Source organism: Microcaecilia unicolor, chromosome 1 (assembly GCF_901765095.1).
Source record: "Microcaecilia unicolor chromosome 1, aMicUni1.1, whole genome shotgun sequence".
Taxonomy (NCBI): Eukaryota; Metazoa; Chordata; class Amphibia; order Gymnophiona; family Siphonopidae; genus Microcaecilia; species Microcaecilia unicolor.
Window position 1 is genome coordinate 625,889,543 of NC_044031.1, and position 27,486 is coordinate 625,917,028.

The following is a 27,486-nucleotide window of genomic DNA, read 5'->3' on the forward strand; positions in this document are numbered from 1 at the left end:
CAAGGGATAGGGATCCCATACCACCTGCTTGTTTACACAGAACATTGAAACCTGGTTGACTGTTTGGATGAGAACACTTTGGTTCCATAGCCAACCTCTGAAAGCCTTTAGAGTATTCCAGATTGCCCTGAGCTCAAGGAGGTTGATGTGAAATGGAGTCTCCTGAGCAGATCACCGACCCTGGGTGTGAAGCTCAACTACATCAGCTCCCCATCCCAAGCAGGATGAATCAGTTAGCAACACATTTCGAGGTGGTAGAATTTGGAATGGTAGTCCCAGAGTCAAACTGGATCGAACTGTCCACCAGAGAAGGTCGTGAGCCATCACTGGGGTAATCTGGATTACATCTGCTAAATTCCCAGTCACCTGAGACCACTGGGAAGCTAGAGTCCACTGGGCCGCTCTCAAGTGGCCCTGTGTCATGGAGGTTACCTTTTCTCCAACATTCCTCGCCCGATTGGCAGCGGACGTGGTGTTGGGCTACTACTCTCACCCTCTTTTAGATTTCAACCTCTTCTTCCACTTCAGTCTCATTGCTTTCTTCCTTCAAAGTCCATTCCATCCATCTATTCACTCCTCTACCTCTCCAAGTAGCAGTCATTTATTGACCCCCTTATAAGTCCCTTTCATCCTTTCTCACTGACTTTGACTCCTGGCTTTCCTTCTTTCTTAAACCTTCATCTCCTTCCCTAATTCTTGGGGATTTTAACATTCATGCTAAAGATCCCTCCTACTCTTATGCTTCTCAGTTTCTCGCTTCAACATCCTCTTTCAATCTTCAACTGTGCTCCACTACTCACCAGAATGGCCACTATCTTGACCTTGTCTTCTTCTTCAACTGCACACTCTCCAGTTTCTGCGCCTCAGTTCTTCCCTTCTCTGACCATCATCTGATAATTTTCACACTTAAACACCCCCCCCCCCCAGTTCTGTCCAATCTCAACCAATACATTTAAGAATCTTCAGGCTACTGACTCTTCTATTCTCTCCTTCGGTGTTTCAACCACTATGTTATCCAAGTTGGTCAATGAGGCTGTCTCTTCCTATAATACTATTCTTTCCTCCGCCCTGGATACTCTCGCTCCTCCCATTCCCTGTTCTGTAACGTGAACCAAACCCCAGTCTTGACTGACCTCTGACTTCTAGAATCCACTACCTTCGTTCCTGTGCCCGATCTGCCGAACACCTTTGGCTGAAATCCCATGCTGACTTCATACATTTCAAATTCTTGCTAACCTTATTCCAGTCTGCTCTTTCACTTGCCAAACAGGACTACTACATCCAGGTAACAAACTCTCTTGGCTCAAACCCTCGATGTCTCTTTGCCACACTAAACTCTCTCCTCAAAGTGCTTTCACCTCCAACTCCCCCTTCACTTTCTCTCCAGACTCTGGCTGAGTACTTTCATCATAAGGTTCATTAGATTAACCTTGAGTTCTCAACCAAGTCACCTCCACCTTCTGTCAACCCTCCTTCAACCCGTCTCCTTTTCTGAAATCACTGAGGAGGAAACTGTACATTTCCTCCTCCAAACTGACTACCTGTTCCTCTGATCCTAACACTTTCTGTCCTACTGTCATCCCTTCTATCCATCATATCCTAAATCTTTCACTTTCCACTGCAACTATTCCTGATGCCTTCAAATGTGCCGTAGTTACACCACTCCTCAAAAACCCTTCATTGGACCCTACCTGTGCTTCCAGCTACTGCCCCATCTGCCTCCTCCTGTTCCTATCCTTCTCTATTTGCTGGTTTTGACACTGTTGAACACCGCCTACTCCTTGATAAGCTGTCCTCACTTGGATTTCAGGGCTCTGTTCTTTCCCAGTTTTCGTCTTATCTCTCCCATCACACTTTTAGTGTTCACTCTGGTGGATCCTCCTCCACTTCTATCCCACTATCAGTTGGGGTAACTCAGGGCTCTGTCTTGGGACCTCTTCTTTTTTCCAATTATACTTCTTCCCTTGGTGCTTTGATCTCATCCCATGGTTTTCAGTATCATCTTTATGCAGATGACCCCCCAGACTGTTAATATATGTTACAGCCAGAGGCCCCTCCACTGGAATAGTGGTGGGCAGAGCCATAGAGCCTAGGCTACTGAGGAACACTAAAATCCAATGATGGCTTGAAACTGGGTACTTGCTGAAGCAGGGCCTAGTTGACAAGTCAAACCAAGACCTGGGGTAACAAGCCAAGGAAGTTTTAAAGCCTAGATGAAGGAATAAATGACTGGAATAGCAAGGAGTTAGGTCAAGTAATTGAATTTAAAATGGAGTCCTTTTCATAAGATGGATACCTGTCCCTGCATTTGAAGTTAGAAAAAATTGTTTATCACAAAGGATGTTGCAGATATTGGGAAATAGTAAGAAGGGGGGTTTTGGGCTTCCGATCTAGTTTGTGGTTAGCAACTGTAAGAAAAACAAGATTTACATAATGAAATATGAACACCCAGTAGGTCTAATGAGTGAAAAAGTGTATTTAAGAAGTGCGAATCTGGGTGGAGTTTGGAGAAATCCCCAACTTTACCCAGAGGTGCAGAAGTGCGAATCTGGGTGGAGTTTGGAGAAATCCCCAACTTTACCCAAAGGTGCAGAAGTGCGAATCTGGGTGGAGTTTGGAGAAATCCCCAACTTTACCCAAAGGTGCAGAAGTGCGGACGGTTGTCCTGAAACTCTGACTGATGAACATGCCCGATTGATGAAACACTTGGGTGAGAATAAATTCTATATTATCAGCTATCTTCCTTGTCTCCATCTGTTTCTTGTCTACACACTTATTTCTCCTAATACAACTACAGAGACAAATTATTCTCTATAATATACACATAAGCAAGTAGACTCCTACTCATTAAGACATTATGTGGGAAGACAAATACACACTGATGTTCATAGATGTCAGAAGTCAGATCACAGAGGTCATGTTAAAGGGACATAATCAAAGCCTTCTAGACCTCCCCCTTTGCCCCCGCGGACAAAGGACCGGCAAGGGTCAAGAGAGGGAGATTAAAAAAAAAAAACCACTTGCCAAATACATTTCAAATTCTTGCTAACCTTATTCCAGTCTGCTCTTTCACTTGCCAAACAGGACTACTACATCCAGGTAACAAACTCTCTTGGCTCAAACCCTCGATGTCTCTTTGCCACACTAAACTCTCTCCTCAAAGTGCTTTCACCTCCAACTCCCCCTTCACTTTCTCTCCAGACTCTGGCTGAGTACTTTCATCATAAGGTTCATTAAATTAACCTTGAGTTCTCAACCAAGTCACCTCCACCTTCTGTCAACCCGTCTCCTTTTCTTCCTTTTCTGAAATCACTGAGGAGGAAACTGTACATTTCCTCCTCCAAACTGACTACCTGTTCCTCTGATCCTAACACTATCTGTCCTACTGTCATCCCTTCTATCCGTCATATCCTAAATCTTTCACTTTCCACTGCAACTGTTCCTGATGCCTTCAAATGTGCCGTAGTTAAACCACTCCTCAAAAACCCTTCATTGGACCCTACCTGTGCTTCCAGCTACTGCCCCATCTCCCTCCTCCTGTTCCTATCCTTCTCTATCTATTTGCTGGTTTTGACACTGTTGAACACCGCCTATTCCTTGATAAGCTGTCCTCACTTGGATTTCAGGGCTCTGTTCTTTCCCGGTTTTCGTCTTATCTCTCCGATCACACTTTTGGTATACACTCTGGTGGATCCTCCTCCACTTCTATCCCACTATCAGTTGGGGTAACTCAGGGCTCTGTCTTGGGACCTCGTCTTTTCTCCACTTATACTTCTTCCCTTGGTGCTCTGATCTCATCCCATGGTTTTCAGTATCATCTTTATGCAGATGACCCCCAGACCGACCTATCCACACCAGAAAGAGAGGCTTGGCAGCAGGAACACCAGGGCGAGGCCTGGCTGCAAGAACACCAAAGCAAGGCTGGAATGCTGGAACATCAGAACAGGACTGGAATGATCTCTGGAACACATTTGGGAAACAGGGAGAAGACAGTCCACAGCAGCCACAGGGCCTGGTCACTAAGAGGAGAGGAGAGTGTAGGCATGGCAGCCACTACTGTGACACTCCATTTCCAAATTAAATGGGATGGCAGCTGCCATCTCTCTCACAAAACCTGAGACAGTCCCTTAGGTGGGAATTTTCATCTCTCTTGACATGAAGAGGGATCAGAGAGTAGTTCATACTATTCCTCCTCTGAGAAATAATGTATATCCTCCTCTGAATCCCAGGAGCAGTCCCAATCAGACTCCTCAGCATAGTCAGTCAGCTGCTAGAGTCTGTGCCTGATAGGGCGTGGTGGAACTATGTCCACTCCCTAAAGGGCACTGAGGCTCAGTCCTGCCTTTCGACACCAGGGAAGCTTCCTCCCCCAATGCTGAGGGGAGTCCCGAGTGCCTCGACTTCAACACCCACTGAGGTGCTGGTGTCGAGGATCTCCGCCCAGGCATCAGTGGTTCCACAGAGAGAGGTTGGGGCTGATCCGCCAGTAGAGCAAGCACCCTTGATGCCAAAGTGGTCTGCATCTGCAGTATCTGTGCCAGCTCCTCTCTGAGCATAGCCTGGAACCGCTAATTGAAGGCGGGGGCATCAGCAAAGGCAGGGGCACCAGTAGGGTGGCAGTCGAAGCAGGCGTCCGTGTCGAATCAGAAGCTGGGACCTGACTGCATAGAGACTGGCGCACCAACATCTCTTTCACAGAAGGAAAGTGTTTCTCTCAGTGTGGGCATTTCTCGGGTACTGGTGTATCTGATGCCTCGGCGCTCCCAGTACCATGCATCGAGGAAGACCAATGCTTGTGATTCTTCAGCTTCCCCAGAGGTACTGCAAAGCGTCCCTCAGTGCAGACGAGTATGAAACCAAACCCTAGAGCACTCTTGGTGTCGGGTCTGATGTTGGCCAATCTTGGGGCCTACTATCAGTGCCTGATGTTGAGAGGTGGAGGTATTCTCACATCTGGATAACATCCTGCGATGGGAGCTGTAGAAATTTCTAGCAGTGTCCCACCACGTATGCATTGGTGCCTTCCTGCCTGATGTACAAATTCGGGTCCCTTAGTCACTATAAAAAGCTAAAGAATTCAACTCCAAGGGGAAGTGGGAGGGTATGTGAGAATACTTGGCCTGCTGTCCTCAGGAACACCTGCTACAGGTGAATAACTTTGCTTTCTCTGAGGACAAGCAGACTGTTGTATTCTCACATCTGGTAATCCCTAGCTACCAGGCTCAACAAAAACAACAATGCTAGGACAACAGGGACTAGAAACAATTTGTGCACTAGTTGTGGAGGTGCAGCCCAGAACAGAACAATTTAGGCCGGGGGGGGAGGGGCTGGACTCTAGACACCAAACAAATTCTGCAAGACTGCCTGACCGAACTGGTAGTCATATTGGGCATTTATTTATTTTCAAACTTTATATCACGCTTTATCACAAAGCGGGTTACAATAAAAACATTCATAAAATCATAAACAAAAATACAATAATATCATTCAAGAATAATACAAGCTCTAGGGAGAAACACCAGAAAAATCCAAGATTATTCATCCATTAAAGCTTTCATAAAATAATATGTCTTCAAGTATTTTTAAATTGTTTTCTGTTTGAACAAAGTCTTAAATGACCAGGTAGATGATTCCATAAATTTGCTCCTGCAATGGAAAAGGCTCATAAGTACATAAGTATACTGGGAAAGACCAAAGGTCCATCGAGCCCAGCATCCTGTTTCCAACAGTGGCCAATCCAGGTCACAAATACCTGGCAAGATCCCAAAAATGTACAAAACATTTTATACTGCTTATCCCAGAAATAGTGGATTTTCCCCAAGTCCATTTAATAACGGTCTACGGACTTTTCCTTTAGGAAGCCGTCCAAACCTTTTTTAAACTCCGCTAAGCTACCCGCCTTTATCACATTCTCTGGCAACGAATTCCAGAGTTTAATTACATGTTGAGTGAAGAAAAATCTTCTCCGATTCGTTTTAAATTTACTACATTGTAGGTTCATCGCATGTCGCCTAGTCCTAGTATTTTTGGAAAGAGTGAACAGACGCTTCACATCTACCCGTTCAACTTCACTCATTATTTTATAGACCTCTATCATATCTCTCCTCAACCGCCTTTTCGCCAAGCTGAAGAGCCCTAGCCGCTTTAGCCTTTCCTCATAGGGAAGTCATCCCATCCCCTTTATCATTTTCGTCACCCTTCTCTGCACCTTTTCTAATTCCACTATATCTTTTTTGAGATGCGGCGACCAGAACTGAACACAATATTCGAGGTGCGGTCGCACCATGGAGCGCTACGAAGACATTATAACATCCTCATTTTTGTTTTCCATTCCTTTCCTAATAATACCTAACATTCTATTTGCTTTCTTAGCCACAGCAGCACACTGAGCAGAAGGTTTCAACGTATCATCAACGACAACACCTAGATCCCTTTCTTGGTCATGCCTAGGTATAAAGAATTGCAAAAATCCAATCTTGTTATTACCAGGCTCTACAATATTGTTTGAAAATCACAGGCCAATATCATACCTTTCAACTTGCTAAGAACAGAAAGTAAGTTGTAATGTTACATGATCCACTTGTTTTTGCATAACCAATTCTGAATCTAACATTACTCCTAAATTAAGAAGGAATAGTTTTACCTTCAAATCCATTCCTTGATATCTCAAAATAGGAGGCAATGAGGGATCTCTGTGCCTATCAACATAATGGACTTCTGTTTTTGGAAACCAGTTCTCAGACTTTCTACATGATGTTCTACTACAGGAGGTTGAGATCGTCCCTCCTTTGTATGGTTATTGCTCACTGTTCTGGGGCGTTTGTTCGCTGTGAGGAAAGTTTATGTTATTCTACTTTCATGGTTCACTCTGCTTTGGAAATCTCAAATACTGAAGGCAGTTGGGGCTAGCCGTCCAAGGGTCACTGTGGTTTTTCAGTGTTCTCTATCTCCACCTGCTGGTAGGTGGATACAACCCATCAGTTAATGGAGTCATCTGCTGCTGATGACAAGGAAACAACCTTTTTTGACACAAGCTAGTCCAAGAATATATTTTCAATACATATTTTTAATAGGTATGCTCCCTATACCAGCATTCATACCATCTGACCAGTGTATACACACATCTTTTATTCATGCACATCTTTAATGTCACCTGGTTACAAATCATTTTCCCCTCTGCTTGGCGCCTTTTATGTATTTGATGACGTTACTACCATTTCTATACACATAGTTCATCACTTGGTTGTAAAACAATTTGTACTTTACAGCGCTATTTTTTCCACTGCTCTCCGAGCTAGTATTCACAGCTTTCTCTTTTAGTAGCATGATACCCCACATTTTTCTCGCAGCACTCCATTTAATGCACAATCTGTTCAATATCCACCCCTAAACACTACAACTCATAGCAGCGTCTAGGAGGACTATTTCTCCTATTTTCAAACATTCCTACACCTTGTTTACTCCACAGCCATTGATAGTATATAGCTGCTATACTATGTCTTATACAATACCTAAGAACATAATAGCCATCAATAGTGATTGTAGTTCTGTATTCTATTCACAGAGTTTTACTTCATTTGTTAATTTTATGTTTTTGTATTCTATTCACACAGTTTTACTTCATTTGTTAATTTTATGTTTTCACTTAGATTTCATAGAAGTTCCACAGCCAGGATTTTGTTTTTACTCTTGAGTTAAGCTTCTCCCGCCATAACACAAGCGGTACATTATGCTTTATTTATACTTTATCTATATGTGTATACATACACTTTTATTTATAGCAACTTTTTTCTTAATTATTGTTTTTTTTACTTAATATACTTTCCGTGCTCCATATGTTTTTATATGTCACTGTGTCCATACATACAGTCTTATCTTTAATTATTTATTTTTTTACTTTAGATGTTTTAAACTTCCCATGTTTTATATTTTATATCATAAATATTCCTTCATCCATACACTAGAAATTTATTTTCCTGCATATATTTTTATTTGAACACTAGTGGAACCCAGCCCGTTTCCTCAACAATGAAATGGGCCCTAGGAAGGCTCTCTTGTAAGCGATTTTTTGTCTCTCCCCTGCCCTCCATGTCCAGCGATTCTTCCCTTCCCTCCCCTCCCATCCCCTCCATGTCCAGCGATTCTCCTCTTCCCTGCCCTCCCATCCGTGTCCCGTGATTCTCTTCTATCCTGTCCTCTCCTCCCATCCCATCCATGTCCATTGATTCTGCTCTGCTCTGCCTTGCCGTCCCCTCGATTCTCTCTTCCTTTGTACCTCATCGTTTTCTGGCTGGCTTGGCTGGCTTTCCTTCCATTGGTAACATCCTGACGTCAGCTCGCCTCCAGCATTCCCTTCCCTCTCACTGTTCCGCCCTTTGACGTCATTACGTTTTGACGCGAGGGCGGGGCAGTGAGGGGGAATGGAATGCTGGACGCTGGCTGACATCATAAGATGTTACAAACCCAGGCAGCCAGAGAGCGATGGAACGTTGGAGGTGCAAATTATTATATAGGATATGTTTTCCATGTTCCACTCCAAGTTTTTAAAATTATCTGATTCATTACTTGACAATATGATTGCATGTATGCTGTATTTACTTATTATTTACGTTCATATTTATTTTATGCAGATACACTTGACCCCTGAGGCAGGCCTTTGGGCCAAAACATGGCTGTGTTGGGTCAATTTTATGCTGTTCACAATAAAGATTTCTTCACATCCTCTTCGAGTTTACCTCATTTTTTTGTTCACCGTTCATGAGGTTTCTCCTACGTTTGTACTAGATGCAATGGAAGGTTAAATAACTTGCCGAAAATCGTAAGGAGTATCAATGAGACTTGAACCTGTCTTCCTTAGTTTTCAGCCTGCTGCTCTAACCACTAGGCTATTGCTTCTCTCTATCACTGGAATGTTTTTATGATTTATGAGCCTAGTATTGCCATCTTTTGCTTATTGTGTCCCAAAGTAAGAAAACATTTAGTGTGTGAAAGCTAGTTAAAAGTGTATTAAATCCAATAAAAGGTATCACCTCATATCCTTTCGTTTTGTTGTTGTTATTTATTAATCTCTATTACTCCATTTAAATGCACAGAAATAAAACTACACTGCTTCATTTATACTAGAGAAGGTACACTAAGTAAGAGAATAGGTATGGTGCAGCTTACCTGAAGAAACATTATTTCACGAAATGTTCTCTGGAAATTAAAATGAAAATATTTAATAAAACAAACATAACAGATAATATTCTACATACAGTATGAACACAACATTATTTGAATGTTCTAATTGTTTGCTTATTAGATATTCCATCACTATTATGCTTACATCGTATTATATCTCTTTTATTTGAATTGCAGTGCTGTTAAATGTGTATATTTTTGATCCTGTTTCATGGTAGTATTTATTAGGTTTCAATTTGCTGTAGATAACAACCATGGGAAGTACAAAAAACTCTATATACCCTTGGTCTTCACTTCCAGTCCTCGAGGGCCACCAACAGGCCAGGTTTTCGTGATTTCATCAGCTGTTCATAGATGTTTAATATTAGCTTTAAATTCTCATGTTTTTACACAAAATTCTGAATGATGAATGTCGAAGCTATTTGATAGATCATGTAGATTTATCTCTAAAACTAGAGACAGAAGAAAGTGTCACAATTCACTTTCTGTTTTTCCATCTATTAAGGATGTAAAGAGATTTGATAGACTTTTAGCAGTTCAAACATCTAGGCTTTGGAGTGATATTTATATTTGTTTTACTATAGAGTCATTCTACTCTCAATTTAAGAAAGAAATGTGAAAACCATCTTTTTAACAAATTTTTTTTTTAATTAGTTTGATTTCAGTTATTTAGGTTTGTATTATTTTAACCAAGATAGTCTTTTTTTTTTTTTTTACTTATTGTAAACTGCGAAGAACCTGGTGGATTCAGCAGTATACTGTACATTGCAACTGTAATATCCATAATGAATATGCATGAACAAGATTTGCAAGCCTAAGCAAATCTCTGTCATTCATATTCATTACAAATAGGCTCGCCTGTTGGTAGCCCTCAAGGACCAGAAGTGATGACTAAGGGAGTCTCAACCCAGTCCTTGGGACACACCTACCAGCTTATAATCGAAAGAGAAAAACGCCTATATTGCGACCCAAATTGGGAGATGGGCGTCTTTCTCCCGTGGGCGCACAAATCGGTATAATCGAAAGCCGATTTTGGGCGTTTCCAACTGCAATCCGTCGCGGAAACGGGTAAAGTTGACGGGGGCGTGTTGGAGGCGTGGTGAAGGCGGAACTGGGTCGTGGTTATCGGCCGAGGAGAGATGGGCGTCTTTAGCTGATAATCGAAAAAAAAGGCGTTTTTACCGCGATTTTGGGTCACTTTTTTTGGACCCTTTTTTTCACGAACAGGTCCCAGAAAAGTGCCCCAACTGACCAGATGACCACTGGAGGGAATCGGGGATGACCTCCCCGGACTCCCCCAGTAGTCACTAACCCCCTCCCACCAAAAAAACCCACTTTACAAACTTTTTTTCCAGTCTCTATGCCAGCCTCAAATGCTGTACCCACCTCCATGACAGCAGAATGTGTTCTATCCTGTGACAGCCTTTCCCTGGTTCTGATGTGGCTCTCAGGTGAGTGTGACACCTTTTCTGTTAATGGCACTGCAGAGTCACATCAGCAATGCATTGTGGTGAGTGTAGGGTATTGGGCTCCGTGATTCCACTAGCTTGTGGCAAATGCTCACGATGTTGGTAGTTGGTAGGCTCTACTCCCATGGTGCTTTTCCCCCTGCTTACTGGGTCAGAGTATGCCCTGTTTTGTTTCCGGTAGTCCATGAGGTAGTGGCCATTTTGTAAGCCAGTTTTAGATCCCTTTCACGTGTTAGCCACGCTACAGAACTTAGTTCTTACCTTGAATGTGGCTGAAAGAGGGCATTGTACAGCATTCTGCCAGCTCTGACCTACTGCTCATCTCAGTACCAGGGAGAGTCGTTGCCAGTGGGGCACAACCTCTGATCTGCAGTTAACTGTGAGTAAGCGTGCTTATTCCAATAAAGGACGTTTTCGGAGAGATTAGTCTTCAGGTGTCAACTGGTGTGCCAATGTTATATAGCAGCAACAAGTCCTAGAGGCCTGCGTGTATGCAGGTCCCTGGAGCACTTTTAGTGGGTACCGCAGTGCACTTCAGCCAGGCGGACCCAGGCCCATCCCCCCCCCTACCTGTAACACTTGTGCTGGTAAATGGGAGGTCTGCAAAACCCACTGTACCTACACGTAGGTGCCCCCTTCACCCCTAAGAGCTATGGTAGTGTTGTACATTTGTGGGTAGTGGGTTTTGGGGGAGGGGGGTTGGGGGCTTAGCACCCATGGTAAGGGAGCTATGCATGTGGGAGCGTTGTCTGAAGTCCACCGAAACTGACCTCTAGGGTGCCCAGTTGGTGTCCTGGCATGTCAGGGGGGCAAGTGTACTACGAATCGTGGCCCCTCCCACGACCAAATGGCTTGGATTAGGACATTTTTGAGCTGGGCGTTTTTAGTTTCCATTATCGCTAAAAAAAACACACGCCCAGCTGAAAAGGGAAAATTAGGTTCTTACCTTGGTAATTTTCTTTCCTTTAGTCATAGCAGATGAAACCATTACGTATGGGTTGTGTCCATCAACCAGCAGGGGGAGATAGAGAGCCACTCAACTTTTCACAGTGCCTCATGGCCAGCCAGCTCCACTGCCTCTTCAGTATTTGAAGCTTCCAAAGCAGTATGGCAAACCACAATGGGAATAAAATGAACTTTCCTCACAGCGAACGATGGCCCCTTAACAAGGGCATGAACTCAAAAGGAGGGAATGAACACATCCTCCTGGAGGGAATAAACTCGTCCTCCTTATTGTATAACTGGAGGGGATACACGCAACCTCCTAGAGGGAATAAACTCATCCTCCAAAACATGAACTGGAGGGAATGAACTCATCCTCCTATAAGTGAACATGAATCCTGAAGACTGTTTTCCAACTTTCTCCCAAGGAAGGAACTTCAGTAAACAAGAACAGAACCTGAAACAGATTCACAGCATACAGACAATCATACAGGGATGGCTCATGGCTTCATCTGCTATGGCTAAAGGAAAGAAAATTACCAAGGTAAGAACCTAATTTTCCCTTCCTTGTCATCAAGCAGATGAAGCCATTACGTATGGGATGTAACAAAGCAATCCCTATATAGGGTGGGAACAGGTCACACCACGCGCTAGCACTTGTGCTCCAAAACGCACATCTCTCCTAGCAGCCACATCCAGCCTGTAATGTCTGGCAAAAGAGAGCTTAGAAGCCCATGTTGCTGCACTGCATATCTCTTGATGAGAGAGTGCTCCAGTTTCAGCCCAAGAGGAAGAAATCGCTCTGGTAGAATGTGCCTTAAAGGCTACAGGCGGAGACCGGCCGGCAAGCAGATAAGCTGAAAAGATAGTTTCTTTGAACCAGCGGGCAATAGTGGCTTTAGACGCTGGAGACCCTCTGCGAGGACCTGATAGCAAAACAAACAGATGATCATAGATCCTGAAAGAGATAGTAACTCGCAGATACTGCAGCAGAGTCCTGCGCACATCCAACAGGTGCAACTGCCCAAAAGATTCTGGAAACTCCTCCTTATCAAAGCAGGGCAAGAAAATAGGCTGGTTTAGGTGACACGCTGAAACCACCTTAGGCATGAAGGAAGGCACGGTCCGAACCGTGACCCCGGACTCTGAGAATTGCAGAAATGGGTCTCTACAGGACAGCGCCTGGAGCTCTGACACCCGTCTCGCCGAAGTGATGGCCACGAGAAAAACGGCCTTTAGTGTCAAATCTTTCTCCGATGCTCGCCGAAGCGGCTCAAAAGAAGAAGCCTGCATGGCCTTCAAAACTAGCCCCAGGTTCCAAGCTGGACAGGGTGCTCGCATGGAAGGCCGGAGCCGAAGCACCCCACTAAGAAACCGTGCCACATTTGGATGAGCAGCTAAAGACACGCCTTCAACCTTACCACGAAGGGAGGCCAACGCTGCCACTTGCACCCGCAGGGAATTATAGGCCAAGTCTATTTGTACACCATCCTGCAAAAAGTCCAGAATCGGCGAGACAGGAGCCCGCATGGGTATGATCGCTTTTGAAGCACAGCAAGACTCAAACTGGCGCCAAATCCTGGCATAAGCCACGGACGTGGAACGCTTGCGGGCCTGCAGGAGAGTGGAAATGACTGTGTTTGAATAGCCTTTGTCCCTCAATTGCGCCCTCTCAATCGCCATGCCATGAGACCAAAGCGGCAGGCGTCCTCCATGGCTACCGGGCCCTGTGACAACAGGTTCGGTACCAGAGGTAAAGGAAGGGGAGCCTCCACTAGCATCTGTCGGAGGTCCACATACCAAGGCCTCCTGGGCCAGTCCGGGGCGATGAGGACCACTTCTCCTGGGTGCAGCCGAATCCGCAGGAGCACGCGCCCTATCAAGGGCCACGGAGAGACCACATATAGTAGGCCTGGAGGCCAGGGCTGAGTCAAGGCATCCAACCCTGCCGAGCAAGGATCTCTCCGTCTGCTGAAGAAATACGGGACTTTGGCATTTGAACTTTTCGCCATAAGATCCATCATGGGCTTGCCCCATTTGGCACATATCTGCAGGAATACTTCGCCTACTAGTTCCCATTCTGCTGGATCGATCTAATGCCTGCTTAGATAATCAGCTTGCACGTTGCTCTGACCTGCAATGTGAGCTGCCGACACAACCCTAAAAACTATGGACAATCTAAGCAACTTCTGCAAAGCTTTGAAGACACATCTCTTCAATAGAGCCTACAAAAAGAACCCTTAAAGACACAAATCACCACACAATCCACCCAATCATATAAATACACCTCCTTCACCACCCTATCTAATACCCCCTACGCTATCTTCGGCTTATCACAGAATGTATCTTCTAATATCTTCAGCTTACCACCGAACGTATCTAATATCCTCTCATGTCTATGTCATAACAATACTCTGTAAGCCACATTGAGCCTGCAAATAGGTGGGAAAATGCGGGGTACAAATGCAATAAATAATAATAATAATAATAATAAATTGAAGATGCAGCTCGGCCCAGTGGAAAATGTGTTCGGCCTGCGCGGCCAGTGCTCTGCACTGAGTGCCGCCTTGTCGATTTATGTAGGCCACTGCTGTCTTGTTGTCCGACATCACTCTGACAGCCAATCCTTCCAGGGTCACTTGAAAGGCCAGAAGCGCCTGAAACACCGCTTTCAACTCCAGGCGGTTGATGGACCACTCCGACTCCTTGGGTGTCCATAGACCCTGGGCATGCTTCCCCTTGCAATGTGCACCCCAGCCCTTCAGGCTGGCATCTGTCACTACTAGATATCAATCGGGGAGCGCCAGCAGCATTCCTCGCCGCAGCATGCTGTCTGAGAGCCACCGCTCCATGCTGAGTTGGGCCGCAGGGAGCCAAGAAAGTCTGCATTGATAATCCTGAGAAACTGGAGAACATCTTTGAAGTAGGGAATACTGTAGAGGTCTCAGGTGCGCTCTCGCCCAGGGCACCACTTCCAATGTGGCTGTCATCGATCCCAGCAGCTGGACAATGTTCCAAGCTCGCGGGCGGGGCATCCTCAGGAGCAGACGGACCTGATTCTGAAGCTTGCACCGCCTTAGCTCGGCTAGGTATACATAGCCCGAGTCTGTGTCGAACCTGGCCCCCAAATATTCTAGAGATTGCGAGGGGGTCAGGTGACTTTTGGCCATATTGACGACCCAGCCTAGAGGTTGAAGTACTGAGACCACTCTGGCTGTAGCTTGATAGCTCTCTGTTACAGAGTCTGCTCTGATGAGCCAGTCATCTAGGTACGGGTGAACCCTGATACCTTCTTGCCTGAGCAAAGCAGCTACTACCACCATTACCTTCGAAAAGGTTCGGGAAGCTGTGGCGAGGCCAAAAGGCAAGGCCTGGAACTGGAAATGTTTTCCCAACACCGCAAACCTCAGAAACTTCTGGTGCGGGGGCCAAATTGGTACGTGCAAGTAAGCTTCTTTCAGGTCTAGAGACGTGAGAAACTCTCCTGGCTGTATCGCAGCAATGACTGAGCGCAGGGTTTCCATGTGGAAATGCCGCACTCTCAGGGACTTGTTTAATTCTTTTAAGTCCAGAATAGGGCGAAAAGACCCACCTTTTCGCGGCACCACAAAGTAGATGGAGTATCGGCCGTAGCCGTGTTCGGCGGGAGGTACCGGGGACACGGCCCCTAACTGAATCAAACCTTGCAAAGTCTCCTCTACCGCCGCCTGTTTGGCGGCAGAACCGCATCAGGACTCCACAAACATGTCTCTTACTGGGGCGTTGAATTCTATTCTGTAGCCATCTCTGATCAGGTCCAGAACCCACTGATCTGAGGAAATATTGGCCCACTCCTCGGCAAAGAGGGAAAGACGTCCTCCGATGACAGGAAGCGAGGAGGGGGCCGGCGCACCATCATTGAGAAGGTCGCCCCTGAACTCCAGGCCTAGAGCCGGTGGCTGCGGAACACTTGTCCGAGCAAAAGGAGTTCCTCTGCTGAAAAACGGGCACGAGAAGTGAACCCAGCAGAACGCCCCGGGCGGTACCTTCTAGCTTCACAGAAGCGAGGTCTATAAGAGGAGTGGACCGCCTGGCCCTTGGAGGAAGGCCTCGGCCTATCTTCAGGCAAGCGCTCCAGGCCTTTAACAATTGTTTTTTTTCCAACTCCTCACCAAATAGGAGAAGGCCTTGAAAGGGCAACTTCACCAACCTTTGCTTAGAGGCCATGTCCGCTGCCCAATGTCGTAGCCAAATAAGACGGCGAGCCGCCACTGTTACTGCCATTTGTTTAGCCGAAGCTCTGACAATATCATAAAAGGCACCAGCCAAAAAAGACAAGGCCGAATCCAGCCGCGGAGCCACATCCGAGAAGGGCTCAACTCCATCTCCGGGCTGTTCCACTGCCTGTTGCAAGCATGCCAGGCAGGCTCTAGCAGCATAACTGCATGCAGACGCCCGAACAGTAAGACCTGCAATTTCAAAGGACCGTTTAAGTGCTGCTTCCAGCCTACGGTCTTGTATATCCTTCAGGGCAACTCCTCCTTCCACAGGGAGGGTAGGTCTCTTTGTCACCGCAGTGACTAGGGCATCTACTTTAGGCATTGCAAAGCGAGCCAAATGCTCCTCATGCAGAGGGTATAATTGCCCCATAGACCTGGAAACTTTCAAATGTCCCTCGGGGTCAGCCCACTGAGCGGAAATAAGCTCTTGGATGGAGTCATGCAAAGGAAAGGCTCGAGCAGGCTTCTTGGTACTAGCCATCCTAGGATTCACAGAGGAGGCCGTGCCACTGTCAGGCTCTTCAATAGAAAGGACCTGTAGGGCATCTGAAATAAGCGCTGGCAGCTCAGCACGGTGTAAAATCCTCACCGCGGAGGGATCATCCAGATCCTGTGGTAATTCTGCACCTGACTCTGGCTCCTCAGACCCCGAAGGCCTGCCAGAACTCTCTGAATCCTCACAGCCCGACCATGGGGGAGGGGGGGGGGAGGGGAGGTGCACCACAATCTGAAGGGGAATTAGCCCCGCTACGCTTTTCTTTATGCCAATTATCAGGGAAAATAGCCTCAGCGGGCAGTCCCAGGCCAGAATCCACCGGGGGGGGGGGGGGGGGGGGGGGGGGACAATAGAAGGGGCCTCAGACGACCCTTGAGGGAGAGCTCTTTTCAGCATGTATGCTTTATGCAATAATAACACAAAATCAGGGGAGAAAAACTCGCCCTGGGCACCCAGATCCCGTCCGGAGCTAGCCGCTCCCTGAATAGCCTCAATTCGAGGTGTCCCACCCCCCCCCCCCACCCCCCGGGCTCAGGGCTCTCCGTCTCTACGGAGGCTGCGCCATGCGGAGAATTCAAAATGGCGTCCGCTGCCAGCTCTGAGCGGGAAGAATCTTCGCTCGCCATGCTCGGGCCGGGTCTTACACCTGTACAGCACGATTTACAGAGCCCCGCTGCTGATTTGCGCTTGCCACACCGGGAACAGCGCTTTACATTCTCTACAGCCATCGCCGAAAACGTCGGGAAAATTCAAAATGGCGGTTTCGCGCCAAAAACGCCCTGATTGCGGGCCCACCCTAGAGGAGTTAGAAAACACTCTTACCTTACCGGACCGAGTATCACAGCTCCAGTCCCATAGAAGAATCAAAGGAAAACCTCTGTTCCAGTTTTTTTTTGTTTTTTTTAAAACGCTGTGAGGAAAGCACAGGTAATAAGAACTCTGGAGGCTCAGATGAGTGGGAAAGGCAGGGAAAGGCGAACCAATGTGCCTGCATCCACTGAGTGGGAAAGGATAGGGAAAAGCAAACTAATATGTCCACATCCACGGGGGCATGGGTAAGGAAGGGAAAGGGCTAACCTATGTGCCTTCAAAGTGAAGCTGCTATAGCCTCTAACACCCCGGCTAACAACTGGCAAGCCAGGAGCCACCCCCAGGCAGATTTTTGATGGAGCTCGAAGAAGCTGCAGCCACCCTGCTTGGGGAGATAGAGAATACCGAAGAGGCAGTGGAGCTGGCTGGCCATGAGGCACTGTGAAAAGTTGAGTGCTCTCTATCTCCCCCTGCTGGTTGATGGACACAACCCATACGTAATGGCTTCATCTGCTTGATGACAAGGAAACGTCCATTTTTTTGAAAATACGGTCTGTCCCGCCTCTTCACGTACCCGTTTTCAGACATAGACGCCCATGGAGATAGGCGTTCGTGTTCAATTATGCCCCTCCTAGCCAGTCAGGTTTTCAGGATAGCACAATGAATATGCATGAGATAGATTTTCATACAGTGGAGATAGGTTTCTCATGCAAATTCATTGTGGATATCCTGAAAACCTGACTGGTTAAGTGTGTCCTGAGGACTGGTTTACATAAGAACATAAGTGTTGCCATACTGGGACAGACTGAATGTCCATCAAGTCCAGTATCCTATTTCCAACAGTGGCCAATCCAGGTTACAAGTACCTGGCAAGATCCCAAAATAGTACATTTTATGCTGCATATCCTAGAAATAAGCAGTGGATTTTTTTTTCCAAGTCCATCTTAATTATGGCTTATGGACTTTTCTTTTAGGAAGTAAGCCAAACCTTTTTAAAACCCTGCTAAGCTAAATGCTTTTATCACATTATCTGGCAACGAATTCCAGAGTTTACTTACACGTTGAGTGAAGAAATATTTTCCCCAGCTTGTTTTAAATTTACTACTTAAAAGCTTCTCTGCGTGCCCCCCCTAGTCCTAATATTTTTGGAAAGAGTAAACAAACAATTCACATCCACACATTCCATTCCACTCATTATTTTATAGACCTCTATCATATCTCCCCCCAGCCATCTCTTTTCCAAGCTGAAGAGTCCTAGCCACCTTAGACTTTCCTCATAGGGAAGTTGTCCCATCCCCTTTATCATTTTCATCGCCCTTCTCAGTGCCTTTTCTAATTCCACTATATCATTTGAGATGCGGTGACCAGAAGTGCACACAGTATCTGAGGTACGGTCGCACCATGGAGTGATAAAAGGCATTATAACATTCTCAGTTCTGCTTTCCATTCCTTTCCTAATAATACCTAACATTCTATTTGCTCTCTTAGCTGCCACTGAACATTGAGCAGCAGGTTTCAAAGTATTATCAACGATAACACCTAGATCCTTTTCCTGGACAGTGACTCCTGATATGGAACCTTGCATCACATAGCTATAGTTTGGGTTCCTCTTTCCCACATGCATCACTTTGCACTTGCTCACATTAAATGTCATCTTCCATTTGGATGGCCAGTCTCCCAGTTTCGTAAGGTAAAATTATGTATAATCATACCTGATAATTTTCTTTCCATTAATCATAGCTGATCAATCCATAGACTGGTGGGTTGTGTCCATCTACCAGCAGGTGGAGATAGAGAGCAAACTTTTGCCTCCCTATATGTGGTCATGTGCTGCCGGAAACTCCTCAGTATGTCGATATCAAAGCTCCATCCGCAGGACTCAGCACTTAAGAGAATTACACCCACGAAGGGACACTCTGCCCAGCTCACCACCGCCGAAACGGGGGAGGGGAATTAACCCAGCTCATCCCCACACAAGTGGGGGAGGGGAATCCGTCCAGCTCATCCCCGCGGAGCGGGGGAGGGACACCACACCCGCCGATGCGGGGGGATCTGGCTTATCCTGCAACCGCAACCGCGGGAGGAGCTGACTGACCCTAACACCGCCGAAGCGGGAGGGGTACAAAGCTGCCCTACAGCCGCACGAAGCGGGAGGGAGTGCCGGCAGAATTTAAATCTCAATCCAGCCCCGTAAAACGGAGGGGAGAGGAATGCAGCAGCTCACTGTAACACAAACTCGTCTCAACTCTTGATGAATCCAAGTGAAAGAAGAACTTGAACACGAAGTCCTCCTGAAGTAACTGAAGGCTAAACTTGAACCTAAAATTCAACAGAATATAAACAGTACAGATATCTGGGAGGGGCTATGGATTGATCAGCTATGATTAATGGAAAGAAAATTATCAGGTATGATTATACATAATTTTACCTTCCATATCATCAAGCTGATCAATCCATAGACTGGTGGGATGTACCGAAGCAGTACTCACCCAGGGCGGGACATAGAAATCCCTGACCTCAACACTGAAGCTCCAAACCGGGCCTCCGCCCGTGCAGCCACAGTCAAACGGTAATGCTTGGAGAATGTATGAGCCGAAGCCCAAGTTGCCGCCTTGCATATCTCTTCCAAGGAGACGGATCCGGCCTCTGCCATCGAGGCCGCCTGAGCTCTCGTGGAGTGAGCCTTCAGCTGGATAGGCGGCACCTTCCCCGCGGCCACATAAGCCGCTGCAATGGCTTCCTTAACCCATCTTGCCACTGTAGGCTTAGCAGCCTGCAGACCCTTACGAGGACCTGCAAACAGGACAAACAGATGATCCGATTTCCGGAAATCATTGGTCACTTCCAAGTATCTGATGATGACTCGTCTCACATCCAGATATTTAAGAGCGGAGTACTCCTCTGGGTAGTCCTCCCTACGAAAGGAAGGGAGACAGAGCTGCTGATTCACATGGAAGCGAGAAACAATCTTGGGCAGGAAGGAAGGCACTGTGCGAATAGTCACTCCTGCCTCAGTGAACTGCAGAAAAGGCTCTCGACATGAGAGCGCCTGGAGCTCGGAAACTCTTCTGGCTGAAGTGATAGCCACCAAAAAGACTGCTTTCAACGTCAGGTCTTTCAGAGATGCCCTCGACAAGGGTTCAAAAGGCGGCTTCTGCAATGCTCTTAGCACCAGGTTGAGATTCCACGCAGGCACCACTGAGCGCAGAGGAGAGCGCAGGTGATTAACTCCCTTGAGAAAGCTCACCACATCTGGCTGCGAAGCCAGGGAAGCACCCTTCAGGCGGCCCCTGAAGCAAGCCAGAGCCGCTACCTGAACGTTCAGAGAACTGAGCGACAGGCCTTTGTCCAGACCTTCTTGCAGGAACGCCAACACTGAAGAAATTGGAGCAGTGAAGGGAGAAAGTGAACCTGCTTCACACCACGCTGCAAAGATACGCCAAACCCTGGCGTAAGCAGTAGAAGTAGAGCGCTTCCTCGCTCTCAGCATAGTGGCGATGACCTTGTCTGAGAAGCCCTTCTTTCTCAGACGCTGCCGCTCAATAGCCAGGCCGTAAGACCAAAGGTGGAGGGATCCTCCATCACCACGGGACCCTGATGTAACAGGCCCTGCTCCACTGGCAGCCGCAGAGGATCGCCGACTGAGAGCCTGATCAAGTCCGCATACCAGGGACATCTGGTCCAATCCGGACCACCAGGATTACCCTGCCGGGATGCTTTGCCACCCGGACTAGCACCCTGCCCAACATGGGCCAGGGCGGGAACACATAGAGAAACTCTTGTGTCGGCCACTGTTGGAGAAGAGCATCTACTCCCAGGGATCGAGGGTCCCGTCCTCTGCTGAACAAGCGCGGCACTTGGCAATTGGCCGATGACGCCATCAGATCTAGGCTCGGCTGGCCCCAGCGCTTCGTGATGTCCAAGAACGCCTGAGCAGATAGCTGCCGCTCTCCGGGCTCCAAAGTATGGCGACTGAGAAAGTCCGCCTTGACATTCATGACTCCGGCAATGTGGGCCGCTGAAAGCTGCTCCAGGTTCGCTTCCGCCCACTGGCATAGATTCATAGCCTCCTTGGCTAGAGGGGCGCTCTTGATACCTCCCTGGCGGTTGATATAGGCCACAGCCGTGGCATTGTCCGACAGGACCCGTACAGGCTTCAACACCAGTACCGGGATGAACTCCAATAACACCAACCGAATGGCTCTGAGTTCCAGGAGGTTGATAGACCACTTGCCTCTGCAGGAGACCAGAGCCCCTGCGCTGTCCTTCCCAAGCATTGGGCTCCCCAGCCCATCAAAGAGGCGTCTGTCGTGACGACAATCCACTCCGGGGTCACCAGAGGCATTCCTGCAGACAACTTGTCTGTCTGCGTCCACCAGCTCAGCGCCTTGCGCACTGCTGGGTCCAAGGGAAGGCGCACAGCATAATCCTCCGACATCGGAGTCCAGCGCAGCAGCAGAGATAGCTGTAGTAGTCTCATATGAGCCCTGGCCCAGGGCACTACTTCCATCGTGGCCGTCATAGAGCCCAACAGCTGCACGTAGTCCCAAGCCCGAATAGGAGAGGCTACTAGGAACTAGTCCACCTGAGCCTGAAGCTTGACAATCCGATTGTCTGGCAGGAACACTCTGCCCACTTGGGTGTCGAATCGAACTCCCAGATACTCCAGGGACTGAGTCGGGCGCAGCTGGCTCTTCTTCCAGTTGATGATCCATCCCAGGGAGCTCAAAAGAGCAACTACCCGGTCCATAGCTTTGCCGCACTCTGCATAAGAGGGGGCTCGGATCAACCAGTCGTCCAGATAAGGATGGACTTGTACTCCTTCCTTTAGCAGGAAGGCCGCTATGACCCCCATTACTTTGGAAAAGGTCCGCGGAGCAGTAGCCAACCCGAAAGGGAGGGCTCTGAACTGGAAGTGTCGTCTCAGGACTGTAAAACGCAGAAAGCGTTGGAGAGGAGGCCAGATGGGAATATGCAGGTACGCTTCCTTGATGTCCAAGGAAGCCAAGAACTCTCCTGCCTTCACTGCCGCTATAACAGAGCGGAGAGTCTCCATGCGAAAGTGCCGCACTTTCAAGGCCCGATTGACCCCTTTGAGGTCGAGGATAGGCCGGACAGAACCTCCTTTCTTTGGTACCACAAAGTAAATGGAGTAACGTCCCTTGCCAATCTGATTTTTTGGCACCGGAACGACCGCACCCAGGCGGATCAGGTTGTCCAAGGTCTGCTGCACTGCCACAGCTTTGACCGGAGACTTGCAGGGAGAGAGTACAAACCCGTCTCTTAAGGGTCGGCAGAACTCTAGCTTGTAGCCGTCTCTGATGACTTCCAGCACCCAAGCGTGTGAAGTTACTGTGGTCCGCTCACCCAGAAATGAGGACAGCCGTCCTCTAATCTGCACTGGGGCGTGGACCAAGGCCCCGTCACTGGGTACGAGACCCTGGGGGAGGACCGGAGGGAGCACCTCCGGGACGGCGGTCTTTGCGAAAGGAATGCTGCTTGGGGGAGAAATTCCTCTTGAAGGAAGAGGGGGCAGAGGAGCCCGGCCTGCCCGGGCGGTACCGACAGGCTTCCTGAAACCGTCCTCTGGAGGGACCGGGACGGGTACTAGCCCGAGCCCTGACCTCTGGTAACTTCTTGCCCTTAGACGTGCCGAGATCGGTCACGATTTTGTCCAGCTCGACCCCAAAGAGCAGCTTGCCTTTAAAAGGCAATCTAGCCAGGCGGGATTTAGAGGCGTGGTCAGCAGACCAATGTTTCAGCCAAAGCCACCGCCGCGCAGAGACTGTCTGAGCCATGCCTTTAGCTGAGGCTCTCAAGACAACATACAGCAAGTCTGCCAAATAGGCTAAGCCCGATTCCAGGGCCGGCCAATCAGCCCTCAAGGAATGATCCGAGGGGGAAGCCCGCTGCACCATAGTCAGGCACGCCCTGTCCACATAGGCACTGCAAACCGAGGCCTGCAATCTTAAAGCAGTCGCCTCAAAGGACGACCTTAAGGCCGCCTCCAATCTTCTGTCTTGGGCGTCCTTTAGGGCCGTGCCACCTTCCACCGGCAACGCCGTTTTCTTAGTCACCGCAGTGATTAAAGAATCCACGGTAGGCCACAGAAAGGCCTCACGTTCACTCACAGCCAAAGGATAGAGGCGGGACATAGCCCTAGCCACTTTAAGGCTCGCTTCCGGGACATCCCATTGAGCCGAAATTAAGGTGTGCATGGCATCATGCACGTGGAAGGTTCTAGGCGGGCGCTTCGTCCCCAGCATAATGGCAGAGCCAACAGGGGCTGAGGGAGAGACGTCCTCCGGAGAGGAAATCTTCAAAGTGTCCATGGCCTGTATCAACAGGTTGGGCAAATCCTCTGGGCTAAAAAGCCGCGCTGCAGAGGGGTCATCCACTCCATCCGAGCGGGGATCCGTCTCCTCCCAGGAATCCGCAAAGGACCGTTGGGAGACCTCAGACACGCTGCCCTCATCTACATCGGAGGAGACAAAGTCCTCCAAGGCCTGGAAATCAACCCGAGGGCGTTTACCTCTGGGAACCTCAACCTCTTTACCAGAAGAGGGAGCAGGGGCAGCGTTTTGCATGAGGAAAGCCTGATGCAGCAGCAAAACAAACTCGGGGGAGAAACCCCCCAGACTGTGCACTTCCGCAGCCTGGGCAACAGCCCTAGACGCACCCTCAACCGGCGCTCGCAAGAGCGGGGGAGAGACATGCTGCGCATCCAAAATGGCGTCCGGCGTGACACTCCGCGAAGGAGCCGTACGGGAAGAACGGCGCTTAACTTTAGCCGCTTTTGTGCCGTCGCCCAAATTAAGGGCGTTCATGGCATTAATGTCTCCAACCTCAAGGGCGGCCCACGAAGAAGCCGTCCGAGCCGCGTGGCCGGCCAAGATGGCGGAGGCGAGGAGCGGGGGATGGGCGTTTATGGCGGGAAGAACCGCCACGCCGGAGGAAGGACCGGGACATTCATCGGTCACGAAACTGTCACCCAACAAGGGCGAATCAGGCTGTAAGACCCCCGCATCCCCTCTAGAAGCGCTCAAGCGATCCGGGGAGCGACCCTTTGCGCCCTCGCCCTCCGACGTCATATGCCACGAGGAGAAGAATCGGGGAACCCCCTGCCCGCTATAAAAAGGTAAAATTACCTGCTTGCCGCTCCGAGCTGTAACGAACTGTGTCCCAGTGAGTAGCTGCAATGAACGTTTAAATAAACGTCGAAATAAACGCCTTTAAGGACGTTTAAAAATTTTTTTTTTTTTTTTTTTAACGGAGCCAGCGGGAGGGGGGGAGAAAAGGAGGGACCTGGCACCACCAGGTTTGCACTTGCTCAAAAGAGCCCTCAACCCCAGGCCTCAACAAAACCTAAGGATTAGGCTTGGAGGCCTAGCCAGAGCTGCTGCTGTGTGTGACCACCACCTGCTGAGATAGAGAACATACTGAGGAGTTTCCGGCAGCACATGACCACATATAGGGAGGCAAAAGTTTGCTCTCTATCTCCACCTGCTGGTAGATGGACACAACCCACCAGTCTATGGATTGATCAGCTTGATGATATGGAAGCTCCTCTTGCAATTTTTCATAATCCTCTTGAAATTTAACAACTTTGAATAACTTTGTCTCATCGGCAAATTTAATTACCTCACTAGTTATTCCCATCTCTAGATCATTTATATTTTAACAGATTTAGTGCTTTTTAGCAGTAGCCCCAGCACAGACCATTGGGGAACCCCACTATTTACCCTTCTCCATTGAGAATACTGACCATTTAACTCTACTCTCGGTTTTCTATCTTTTAATCAGTTTTTAATTCAGAACAGGACATTGCCTCCTATCCAATGACTTTCTAATTTCTCTGGAGCCTTTCATGATGTACTTTTTCAAATGCCTTTTGAAAATCCACATACACAATATCAACCGGCTCATTTATACTGACCCTTCTCTCCCCCAGTCTCTGCATCTGTCTTGTTCCTAATGTTGACAAAGTAGGGTAATGAAAGTACAATAAAGTGCTGGCTTTCTAACACCCCACACATCTTGGAAAGTACAGACTTCTGTTCAATCTCCTCACCTGTGCATCTGTCCTGTTGCGAAAAGCATCAAAGATTTTCTTCACAGCAACAATTTCTCCAGTTCGACGATCAATTGCCTTCCAAACAATGCCATAGGCCTGAGAAAATAATGTATTCATAAATTAAACCTACGTATGAGAAGAAAATAGTCATGTTACACATACAACCTGGAAAAAGAAAGTAAACAGCGAGGCAACAGTGCTTGCCGACAATGCAAAATTATTTCAGATAACCAAAAGAAAAGCTGATGAACAGTTCCAAAGTGATTTAATAAAACAAAGACAGTGGACAATAAAGCACCAGACAAATTTAGATCTAATTACTCACCTTTCCCAATCCAAGCTTAATGCAAGTTACAATAAAATGTAGAAGCTTCAGAACAAAAAAGTAGGAAGTACTGAGAAAAGCCATCCAAATTTCTTATACATCATAAAGGCCTTTAGCTTAGCTGTTCAAATTTAGGAAAGAATGCTTAAAGACACTGAGAATAGTTCTCTAGAACCAAGAAGTTTCACATAGAACAAATACCACATATCCATGCATTTAAGTGGATCAAAATTAATTCTTGGCAGAATCCCTCTTCACTCATGACATGAATTTTTATTTATTTTAAACTTATATTCTGATGAATCTTAGAAAGACTACAATGGATTACACCATAACATCTACAAAATCAAAATATACACACATAATTAGAAACATAAAAAATAAAAATATATAAAAACTTATCAGCAGATTGTTCCAACAGCTATTACTACTACTATTACTACTATTTAGCATTTCTATAGCGCTACAAAGCGTACACAGCGCTGCACAAACATAGAAGACAGTCCCTACTCAAAGAGCTTACAATCTAGTAGACAAAAAATAAAGCAAACAAATCAATTAATGTGTAGAGGAAGGAGGAGAGGAGGGTAGGTGGAGGCGAGTGGATACAAGTGGTTACGAGTCAAAAGCAATGTTAAAGAGGTGGGCTTTCAATCTAGATTTAAAGATGGTCAAGGATGGGGCAAGACGTAGGGGCTCAGGAAGTCTATTCCAGGCATAGGGCGCAGCAAGACAGAAGGAGCGAAGTCTGGAGTTGGCAGCAGCGGAGAAGGGAACAGATAAGAAGGATTTATCCAAGGAACGGAGTGCACGGGAAGGGGTGTAGGGAAGGACGAGTGTGGAGAGATACTGGGGAGCAGCAGAGTGAGTACATTTATAGGTACTCACAACAGCCAGGTCTTCTAGTACTTGTGAAAATGAACAGTCTTTTTCCATCCTCAAATTACATGGCAATGAGTTCCAAAGCATGAGACCCAGTACTGAAAAAGTTGACTTTTCTAATATGTGCTAATGAAATATTTATTAAAGGAAGGAACCAATCTGCAAAAATTTAACCTCTACAATTGTAAAGACCAACTTGGTGCATATAGAATTAACAAATCCTGTAAACATGTAGGACCATCACTAGCCAAAGTTTTAAAAATTAAAAGTTTAAACATAGATTTTTGAACTACAGGCAACCAATGCAAATTTGATAAAACCAGTGAATATGTTCAAAATATACTCTACAAGTAAACACACAGAAGTGTTCTGAACTGCAATGTATGTGCAACAGTACCAGGTAACCCCCAAACAAGTGCACTGCAATAATCCAGACTACTTAAAGCCAAGAATTATAGAACTGTATGAAAATCCTGAAGACCTAAATAACATACTGAAAACATGGTGTGGAAGGACACTAAACATAAAAACAGATCAATATTTAAACCCTGCAGTCAGTAGTTTTTTTTGTTTGTTTGTTTTTTTTAATAGCTCACTTATATCTAGCCCCCCATCCACAGAAATGGAGGCACTGAATATCAGTAACACACAATCCCCACCTCTATACCAATACCCAATGATATTCAGCCACTATCAATACACAAGATAAGCAGTTTAATTTAGGACAGCCCTTTTGCTCTCTGTTTCTCTGCACATATCCAGCAAACTGCTATAACCTATTTCTTGCTCTATAAAATAACCAAAATTCATCTCTCCCTTTCTGAACCAGGGGCGTAGCCACGGGTGGGCCTGGACGGGCCCAGGCCCACCCACTTTCCCTCCAGGCCCACCCATCCAAATCCTTCATCGCTGTCGCTGCCTTTTCTCCCGCGGCTTCCGGGAGGCAGCGATCAGCGTTACCTGTCAGTGCCTGCCCTGAAATTGTGCTTCTCTTCTCCCCAGGCTTCGCCCCGCTCGTTTCTTCGCTCGTTGCGCTGCTATTCAAACAG

The 27,486-nt window shown here is 47.3% G+C and overlaps 1 protein-coding gene across 1 annotated transcript in view; it reads right to left on the minus strand.

Annotated features, from left to right (window-relative positions):
- Positions 1 to 27,486, minus strand: part of LOC115460380 (mitogen-activated protein kinase 15-like) — a 175,080-nt gene that overhangs the window by 120,483 nt on the left and 27,111 nt on the right. The window contains exons 3-4 of the mRNA XM_030190164.1: positions 25,228 to 25,326; positions 9,166 to 9,195 (exon numbers count right to left, since the gene is read on the minus strand). Of these exons, the coding sequence (XP_030046024.1) occupies positions 9,166 to 9,195; positions 25,228 to 25,326 (129 nt within the window). The remainder of the gene's footprint in view (positions 1 to 9,165; positions 9,196 to 25,227; positions 25,327 to 27,486) is intronic.